We start from the raw sequence: 9,879 nt of genomic DNA, 5'->3' as shown, positions 1-9,879 counted from the left end.
TAACTGTGCCGTCCTCTCTCCTAGTTTCTGGTGACTCTTGACAATCCAGGGTGGTTCTTGACTTGTAGCTGTATCTTCACATGGTGTCTGACCCTTGAGTGTCTCTGCATTTGCTCTCATCTTTCATATAACCAAGAGCTCCGGTGTGGCTTAGTGGTTACGCAAAAGTTGGATTGCTATCCACAAGGTCATCAGTTTGAAACCACCAGCAGCAGAAAGACAAGGCTTTCTATTTAAACCTTTCTGTTTAAACCCTATATATTCCCTGAAACCCACAGGAGCAGTTCTACTCTGCCCTCTAGGGTCAGTATGAGTTGTAATTGACTCCATGGCAGTGAGGGGTTTTGTTTGTTTGTTTGTTCGTTTTAAAATATAACCACTCAGGTGGAATTAGGTTCCACCCTATTGTGGCATGACTTTATGTAACCTACCTGATAACATTGCATGGACCCTATTTCCAAAGAAGGTCACATTCTCAGATACATAGGTCCCTGGTGGTGTGGTGTTTACGAATTGGGCTGCAATACACATGGTTGTTTGAAACTAGCAATAGGTGACAAAGAGGGGCTTTCTACTTCCGGAAGCAGTTACAGTCTCCAGGGGCATTGGGTTAATGGTGACGGAAAGATTTGGAAAAGGATATCAATAATGGTTGTACCACATGAAGAGTGTATAATCAATGTCAATTTGATGAATTGTCAATCAATGTCAATTTGATGAATTGGAGAATGTTGTGTATATTTTTGCCATAATTAGAAAAAAATAATTACTTGAATAACAATGAGTATATGAAAGAAGAACACGTTCTAGTATTGACTGTGGTGATCATTGTACAACTCTTCTTGATATGACTGAATTATTGAATTGTATGGCATGTGGTGGAAGTGCTAATAAAACTGTTTTTTTTTAAAGTTACAGTCTGGGAACCCACAGGGGTGCCTGTGGATCAGCGTTGACTCAATGGCAGTGAGAAATATACTACCAAAAGCTATCAACCTTCTAGAATAAAGGTGGTCGTCATTGCCTTAAGTCAACTTCAACTCATGGTGATCCATGTTTCTGAGGAGAATTTCTCCAGAAGGTTTTCTTGGCTGTAATCTTAAGATTAGGTTATGGACTGGGCTTCGATCCACATGGTCGGCAGTTCAAAACCACCAGCAGCTCCAAGGGAGAAAGACTGGGCTTTCTATTCCCAGAAGCGGTTAACAGTCTCGGAAACCCACTGAGGATGAGTCAGCTTTGACTTCTGGCAGTGAGTTTAATTTTTTTTGAATCTTCATGGAAGCAAATTGTCAGGCCTTTCCTTTTGAGGTGTGGCTGGGGGGCGTCAACCGGACAACCTTTAGGTTAACAGTTGAGCACAGACAGTTGGCGCTACCTCGGGGCTTTTGGAGAAAACACAGGGAAAAATTCTTGTACCTTTGGCTTCAGTAAAGATTTCTGAGCTACACACCCCAAAGTCACAATCCACAAAAATTTTTAACAAATGGCACTTCAGAATGGAGAAATTCTGAAGGGGCGGGGGTGGGGGGTGGAGAATTGAGAAATTCTGTTCTTCATAAAGGATCCTTGGTGGTACTCTGGGTTGTGTTGGGCTGCTAACTGCAAGGTCACTAGTTCAAACCCACCAACCACTCCTTGGAAGAAAGATGACGCTATCTGCTCCTATAAAAATGTACAGTCTTTGAAACCCTGCAGGGCCACCTGGGTTGGAATCAGCGCTGGCAGTGGGAATGGGTTTGGGTTTGGTTTTAGCTCTTCAAAAAACCGTGTTACCAGAATCAAACTCCATGCTATGAAGTCATTTCTGACTCCTGGAAAGCCTATAGGCCAGAGGAGAAGGTCCCTGGTGGGTTTCCAACACTGGAGCTCTTTAGGGGACCCAGGTGGATTCAAACTGCTGACCCTGTGGTTAGCAGCCCAACATGCACTCCACCATGCCACCAGGACCGCTTGAAAGACAGTGTTAAGAGAGCATGACTAGCAGGAAAGCTTTGCAAACCTCATCCCTGACAAATATCTAAAATATATAAAGGCCTTTCAAAACTCAATGATAAGAAAAACAAACAACTCTGTTTAAGAATGAGGTAGAAACCGGACAATTTATCAAAGAAGATTGTGAGTAGCAAATAAGCCCCTGGAGAGATGGTGGACATAATCGACCGTTAGGATAATGCACATTAAAACCACACATGGGTGTATAATGTACCTCCTAAACCAATCACCAGACCCACTCCCACAGTCCATTCCAACTCCTAATGCCCCCCTGCAGGCTTTCCGGACTGTGCATTGTCACCCGGGGAGCTGGCCTCCTCATTCTCCCGAGCAGCAGCTGGTGGGTTTGAACTGCTGGCCTTGCCGTGAGCACCTCAGTGCCTGACCCACAGTCGCCCCAGGGCTCCTGCTATACCTACTGGAATGACTGGTATTCAAAAGACTGACAATACAGTTCTTTGGGGGAGACTATTAAGTACTTGAAACGCTTATATTCTGCTAGAAAGCATATAAAATAATATGGTCAGTGGGAGTAGGGGGAAGGTGTGGGGAGAAGGGGGAACCAATCGCAATGACCAATGTAGAACCACCGTCACCCGACCCAAGGGGGATGAACAACAGAAACGTGGGTGAAGGGAGACGGTGGATGGTTAAGATATGAAAATAATAATTATTTATAATTTATCCAAGGCTCACAAGGATGGGAGGAAGGGGAAATAAGAACTGATATTCAGGGCTCAAAAAGAAAGAAAATGTTTTGAAAATGATGATGGCAACATATGTGCAAATGTGCTTAGTACAATTGATGGATGGATTGTTATAAGAGCCCCAATAAAATGATTTATTAAAAAAACAAACAATGCAGTCACTTTGAAAAGCAGTTTGTTTCTTTAAAAAGTTAGACCCACTCTAGGATTCAGTCATTTCCCTTGGTCTTTACCACCGAGAAATGAAACGTTTGAATTGTAATAGTGGGTGGGTGGGTAAGCAAGTCTCGATATATCCACCCAATGAAATCCCACTCAGCCAGTGGGTCTCCACCTTCCTAATGCTGCGACCCTTTCATACAGTTCCTCCTGTTGTGGTGACCCCCAACCATAAAATTATTTTCGTTACTACTTCACCACTGTCATTTTGCTACTGTTATGAATCGGGCAACCCCTGTGAAAGGGTCATTTGACCCCCAAAGGGGTAGCGACCCACAGGTTGAGAACCGCTGTACTCAGCAATAAGTAGGAACCTGCCCTGTTTATAAGGCTCCCTCGTGGCACAGTAGTTGCTCACTGGCCTGCCATCTGAAAGGTCGGCGGTTGAAAACCACTCTGAGGGAGGAAGATGGGGCTCTCTCCTCCTGTAAACTGAGAGTCCTCGGGGCAGTCCCACCTGTCCTACTTGGTCACTACGAGGTGGCATAGACGCAGGCAGCGAGTTCGGGTACTACTGCACTCAGCAACGTGGCCGAATCGCAACATAATTAAGTGTAAGGAGTCAGATGAAAACAAGAATGGGCACTCTTTGGTTCCATTTATATAAAATTCTAGAAAATGCAAAGTAGTCCAATGGCCAAACTTCCCCCCACCCCCACCCCCCATCAAAACCCTGCCTATCCCTCCTTGCCTGGGAGGAGGGGGTGCCAGGGAGGAAGCAAAGAGAGGTTCAAGGGCAGGGTCTCTGCCTCCATTGTGTTGACGGTTGCTAGGCAGACACAGTTGTCAAAACACCTCACACCTGAAATCCAGAGTTGCTCAAAGCAAACAAACGCAACCTGTGTTTACATTTTTCCGAAGTGAGTCAACTTCAAGAAAAATAGCGGATCAAGAGATGTCCAGGTTGGAGGTCACAAAACCGAGACAAACTTGTGCCCAGGGAACCGGGGTGACAGAAGCCTGGGGCTCGGGGAGCCCACAGAGAGAAAGCTGCACCGCGCCTTTCCTGATTCTGGACCTGGGGCCGCGCGGGCTGTCCTGGCCTGCGTGGCTGGGGCCTGGGGAGGGCTGGAGTTAGAAGACATGACTTCACAGCCAGAGTGTCTGGGATAAAAATCTCCTCCCGGCCACCGTCTCAGTGGGCGGCCTTGGGCAAGTCCTGTCACCTCTGTGCCTCGTTTCTGAGATGAGGACAGTAGCAGGGGGTAGCTCAGGGAGCTCTGTGGACTCCACAGGAGAATGCATGCCAAGCACCTGACCTCGTACGTTGCACGCACTGAGCGCTCAGTGAGCCTTTGGCGTCGCGACTGCTACCCAGTAACCATATATCCCCCTTAACCATATATCCACCTGATGTCCCTGCCGGCGCTCACACACTTCAGACTGCCCCCTGGGGAAGGGAACAAACACATGAAATCACCATTATCTGAATAATTGCGTTTTAAAAATGGTCAATTTTAGTTCAGAGCCACACGGGGCTTACAAGCCACAGCTAGTCTGCTGTGCCTGGTCTAGACCACCGTCGTGGCCTCTGGCCTGTGGGGCCTCAGAGCCCAGGGCTCAGAGTGCTGCAGCCTGGGCCCCACAGTCTGCCTCAGCCTGGCAGCTCAGAGCGCCATGGCCGCTTGCTGGACCCTTCCCCTGTGCTTGGCACCGGGCTGGGCTCATACACACATCCTTGGATTGCGCCTTCTCAATGGCCTTGAGGAAACGGGCTCCCTGGTCCCTTTTAACTCAAGGGGAACCTGACTCAGAGACACCCAGGGCCACGCAGCTCGATAGGCCTTCTAGCTGCTGCTCTCTCTACTGTATGGTCTCTCTCCCTCCCCGCCAGCCCTGAGCACCTGTCCCCAGGGCCTTGGGTGCTGGTGTGGGGGTGGGGGTGGGGGTGGTGTGCTCAGGGTGACGGCTCTCTGCCCCTCCTCCGCAGGGTGCTAGCCCTTGTTGCTTTGCTGGGCCTGATCCTGTGGTTGATTCTGGATACTGCCCGGCGGCCGGAGCAGCTGGTGTCCTTTGCCGGGGTCTGCGTGTTCCTGCTCCTCCTCTTTGCCTGCTCAAAGCATCACCGCGCAGTGAGTGTTGGCTTGGGAGGCCCAGGCTGGAAGGCAGTGCAGGGCCTCTCCACTCGGACCCCTCCTCCGGGCTCGGGTCTGAAGCTAGGGTGGTAGCAGGGGCTCCTTTGGGATCCGGGGAGAGCCTGTGGGTATTGGGGCAGGTCTCTGCTGGGAGCACTAAGGGCTAGTGTTGGGTCCCGCTCAATGTAGGAGACTAGGCCTGTAGCGCCCAGGCAGGCCCCATCACCCCTTGAAAGCAGAAGCCCTTAAACTGCCAGCAAGGCCTGTGGCTTGGCTGGCTGTCTCTGCTGAGGCCACCCTCAAGGTTCCACATTTGTCGCCTTGGAAATGTGTCCTCAGGCCCTCGGGCTCAGGAGCCCCTCCTCTGACTGTGAGGAGTCAAGGGTTTCCTAATGGTGGCAACGGCTGCTGCTGGGTGCCCCCAAGTTGATGGTGACATCTGTCAACCTTACAGGACACAGCAGAACTGATCCCCCCACCCCCACCCTCGGGGTTTTCTAGGCAGTGATCTTCATGGAAGCAGATTGCTCAGTCTTTTCTCCCATGGAGGGGCTGGGGCTTCAAGCCACGCTCCTGTTCCTTAGTGGCCGGGCGCTCCACCGCTGCCCACGCCATCTGCAGTCACAGAGGAGCAGAGATGAAGAATCTTGGGGCAGCCCAGCCCTCCATCCGGACTCAGGGGCTGTTCCCACAAGCCCTCCAAGATATTTGGATGTGGCCACAATCTCCACCCCTCTTTAGAGAGGCTTCAGACCTTCTCTCCTTCCTCCTTCCTGCTCTGTCCTCCTCTCCCGCCTCCTCTCCCTCCCCTCCTCAGACTCTCTCTCCTCTGCTGAGTAATCACTGGCTTGATATCATTGGCATATGACCCCCAGGCGAATACCTTCCCTGAGGCCAAGCCTTCTAGGAAGTTCCATGCACACCTTGGCTGGCTCTGAGCCTTCACTGTGAGGTGTCATTAAGTGCTGAGTGGGAACAGCAATCCTGTGTCCAGCCCTCTCCTGCTGGGATGGGTCCTGGAAAGGAGGTGGGGGTGTTTGAGGCTCTGGAGGAGTGTGGAGGAAGATCTAGGCAGTTGGTTGGAGCCCCAGTCCTGAAGCAAGAACCCCAGGCCTCCACCCAGACCTCCGGCTCCTTCCATCCAGGGTGACCAGAGGGACCAAGGGCCTTGGCATGCCGAAGCCTGGCCCAGGTTCACATCAGCCCTTGCATGGGCCTTGCCCACGCTCCAGGCCCATTGCTGCTAAAATTGCGGCCTGTTCTGGACCCCAGGGAGGGTCAGGCAGCATCTCCAGAACTCTTCTCATGCTGGGTTCAGCGCCACTCTATAGACAGGGCCAGAGCCCCCGCGACCCTCACCCCACCCTGTTCCCTGTGATTCAGTCCTGAGGGGCTGAGCTTTCTGTCCGTGGCAGGTATCCTGGAGAGCAGTGTCCTGGGGCCTCGGGCTGCAGTTTGCACTTGGACTCTTTGTCATCAGAACAGAACCAGGATTTGTCGCATTCCAATGGCTGGGTGACCAGATCCAGGTGTGTACCTGGGGCCCCTGCTGGCCGGGGAATGGAAGGGAAGCCACTCAGTGGTGGGGGAGGTCATGGAGAGGGGTGGGGGTAAGGAGGAGGGGTGTCCTGGGGCCCAGACTAGGCAGGAACAGGTGCTGTCGTCCATGGTGAACCAGGATCTTAGAACAGGGGGGCCCCAGAATCCCCGGGCACACTGCAGGCTGTGGCCCGATGAGGGCCTTAGTGATGGGGGACTTAGCATAGTCACACAGGTTGATCCTACTCTAACCTCCCTCTTGAAAAGAGAGCCCCAAGCCCATTACCATCGAGTCGAAGGACCTGTGGCCCTGCCCCACAGGACTGCCAAGGCTCCGCTACGAAAGCAGACTGTCATGTCTTTCCAGCGGCCGGGTCTAATCGCCCACCTTTTGGTTATCCTCCGAGTGTCTAACCACTGGGCCTCCAGGGCGCCTTTAGCTCCGTCTTAGCATCTTGTATTTCTATGTCTTCTCAGGGACGGGCTGTGCCAGGGGCAACAGGAGGAGCTGCATGTCCAGGGACTTGTCCTGCTTTATAGATGGAAACCCTGAGGCCAGGATGAGGGAACTGATGGGGAGGGGGAGGGGACTAAGCCGGCAATCCAGCCACCACTTTGGACTATCTGCCTGGGTCTCATAGTCTGGCCTCCTCAGCGGTCTCATCCTTGCTATCCTGACAATGCTCTGCTCAGTATATTTCCTTAGGATTTAGGGGGAATGTGCTCAGAGGGAGTGAGTACCCATGGTGGGACCTCAAGACACATTGCTAGGCCCTGGGCATCCTTGGGGCCAGGCGGGCGTGCAGCCTTGGCATCAGGAGAGTGGGCAGACAATTCCTTCAGCTCCTCCCTGTTCCCTTCCTCGCTGCATCCGCGTGTTGTTTTGTTGTCTCCTTCCAGATCTTCCTGAGCTACACTGTGGCTGGCTCCAGCTTTGTGTTCGGGGAGGCCCTGGTCAAGGACGTCTTTGCCTTTCAGGTCAGCTTGACTCTTGGCCCAAGAGGCCTTTAGCAGCTGCTGCCCAGCTGCCTCCAGCAAGTGGGGAGTGAGTCTAAGCGAGCTGGGCCAGGCCAGGGCTGAGTGTGGAGTGCAGAGTGCTGGACGGGGAGAGGGGGAGGATTCCTGGGGGAGAAGTCATTCTGGGAAAGCTGAAACAGCTCAGGCCTCAGAGCCCTGGGTGGCCCCAGCAGTGTGTTCACCGAGTGTTCTGGTTTTGTAAAGTGTGCCAAAGTAAGATATTTCTGTGTTCTTTTTCTTTCAAATACACCCCCCTCCCCTGCTGCCATGATATCATTGCCAGGGGGCAGAGGACAGGAAGCAGACGGGGACAGGAATAGTGCTGCCTAACATGGGGCAGGGGCTGAGGCTCACAGGGATAGTTTCCAGAAACCCTTAGGCTCAGGTGGTCTTCTTACCTGGCTCCTCCTGGCAGCCACCTCCTCCAGGAAGTCCGCCCTGGTGAGTCCAATTGATCACACAGGTCATCCATTTTCCATGCAACAATTCACACACGTGGTAGCGCATGTCACTGTTGGCAGTCCCCCAACCTAGTGTCACTGAGCCCACTGGTTCCCTGTGTTTTCCTGTCCCCACTCCTCCTCCATTCCTAACCCAAAGACTTAGTCTTTGGACAAATGCTGGCTTTTGAATCTCAAATGGTTGGTCATTCTAAAGTGTATGTACCTCCCTTGTGTTGTTGTTGACCTTACAGACCTGTCTGTTTTGGGGTGGGCAATGGAGCCATGGGGGTAAATTTCTGTACCAGGCCAGGAGGGTGACCAAGGACCAGTCTTGAAGGTTCCTCCAGACTCTACTCAACCAGCCAGCCTGACTTTTTTTTTAATGATTTTTGAGCTTTGTTCCATGTTGTTCTCTCATCTTTTCCAGCATCTTTTCATGTGATCCCTTTCAGAGCTGTCAGGGATGGTGGTCAGGCACCGTCTAGTTCTTCTGGTCTCAGGTCATGGAGACTGGTATCCGCATGGTCCATTAGTCCTTTGGAATAATTATTCCCGTGTGTCTTTGACTTTCTTCACTCAGCTTTCCTCTCCAGGAGGAGAGAGACCGCCAACAGTCTCGCCTGGGCTGGCATCTCATAAGCACTCAAGACGCTACTTGTTACTCACCAAGGCAGGAGGCAGACCCTTCTCCTTGTGCACTATGCTATGCCCGTTGACCGTGGTGTCTCCAAACTACGATCCCACCCGGAGCCCCCGGAGCTAGGGACTCATTCCTTATGGTCTTTGGTTATGACTAAGAAGTTTCCATAGTCTTGCCCCTGTGTTCTCTGCTATGTTCATGGATACATGGGCAGCCTAGGAAAATATACATCTAGGAACATCCTTTATCAAACTGTGAAAAAATGCCATGCTCTTCCCAGCCCCTGCCTCCTCCCCCATGCTCTTGTAATTCTATTTTTTCACAAATGTTCCCAAGCCCTCTCATAGGTATCTGCCCATAGATCGTTGTTGTTGCGGCCGCTGTTACTATGTATCTCTAATAGTATTTGCCGCCATGCCTTTAACTTGGGGTTTCTCTCAGTGTCTTCCTTTGCCTTCATTACCAACAAATAACTGTTGTGCACGGAATATTGTAGGGAGAATGAAGGTTCTCACTGTGTCATGCTGGAGACCCGACCCTAAATCAGACCAGCTCAGCCTAGGCCTGGTGGGCCCGCATGTGCCGGCAGACTCCAGGGTCCCAGGTGGGGCTATGGTTATATTCCTTCTTTCTACCGTGACACTGCCCAAGCACGTACATGCCCTGTCTTGTCAGAGCTAGGTAGCCAGCGTCCTCTGCAGACCTCAACCTCAATGTCGAAGGACCCCAAGGCTCATGCCAGGCGTAAGCTCCAGTTCCACAGGCTGACTAGCGGGTCCCGTTCCCCCGTGCGCTGGCCCAGTTCTGCCAGTGTCGGGGTGCTGCCAGCCATGCACGTTCTGGACCCCAGCCCCAGGGAGCAGTCAGGCTGCTTGTTCCCATTCCCAGAACAGCCCAAGCTGGGGGTGCTTGGTCAGGGGGTGGGGCTTTCAGCCTAAGCCTTAGGCCTGGCTATGCACTTGGTGTGGAGCAAGGCCAGGACTCCTGACACCGTGTGCCCACTCCTAACTCGGAGCAAGAGTGCCCATCTGTGCCCACGGACACTCAGGGGGACATGTCTCCTTGCACGAGATGCTAACAGTGACATCCCTGCAAGGACCAGGAGAGGAACCAGATTTGCCCACCATGTCTGTGTCAGAAGACCAGTCTGTGTCAGAAGAGCAGCCTCTCTCTGTCCATTCCCCAGAGGCCCCCTGATACCATGTCCTTGGGGCAGTCAGGGGCTGCTCCTTTCACAGTTGTTC

At 52.2% G+C, this 9,879-nt stretch overlaps 1 protein-coding gene across 1 annotated transcript in view; it reads left to right on the top strand.

Moving 5' to 3' along the window:
* The window catches only part of SLC28A1 (solute carrier family 28 member 1), a 60,436-nt gene that overhangs the window by 11,675 nt on the left and 38,882 nt on the right, over window positions 1-9,879 (top strand). Inside the window, exons 5-8 of the mRNA XM_045286298.1 lie at window positions 4,157-4,208; window positions 4,823-4,993; window positions 6,412-6,525; window positions 7,436-7,513. Of these exons, the coding sequence (XP_045142233.1) occupies window positions 4,157-4,208; window positions 4,823-4,993; window positions 6,412-6,525; window positions 7,436-7,513 (415 nt within the window). The remainder of the gene's footprint in view (window positions 1-4,156; window positions 4,209-4,822; window positions 4,994-6,411; window positions 6,526-7,435; window positions 7,514-9,879) is intronic.

This window comes from Echinops telfairi, unplaced genomic scaffold (assembly GCF_000313985.2).
Source record: "Echinops telfairi isolate 266 unplaced genomic scaffold, ASM31398v2 ScPeMD7_7;HRSCAF=31, whole genome shotgun sequence".
NCBI lineage: Eukaryota > Metazoa > Chordata > Mammalia > Afrosoricida > Tenrecidae > Echinops > Echinops telfairi.
The sequence above is the reverse complement of the archived record's forward strand: the minus strand, read 5'-3'. Positions and strand labels throughout refer to the sequence as shown.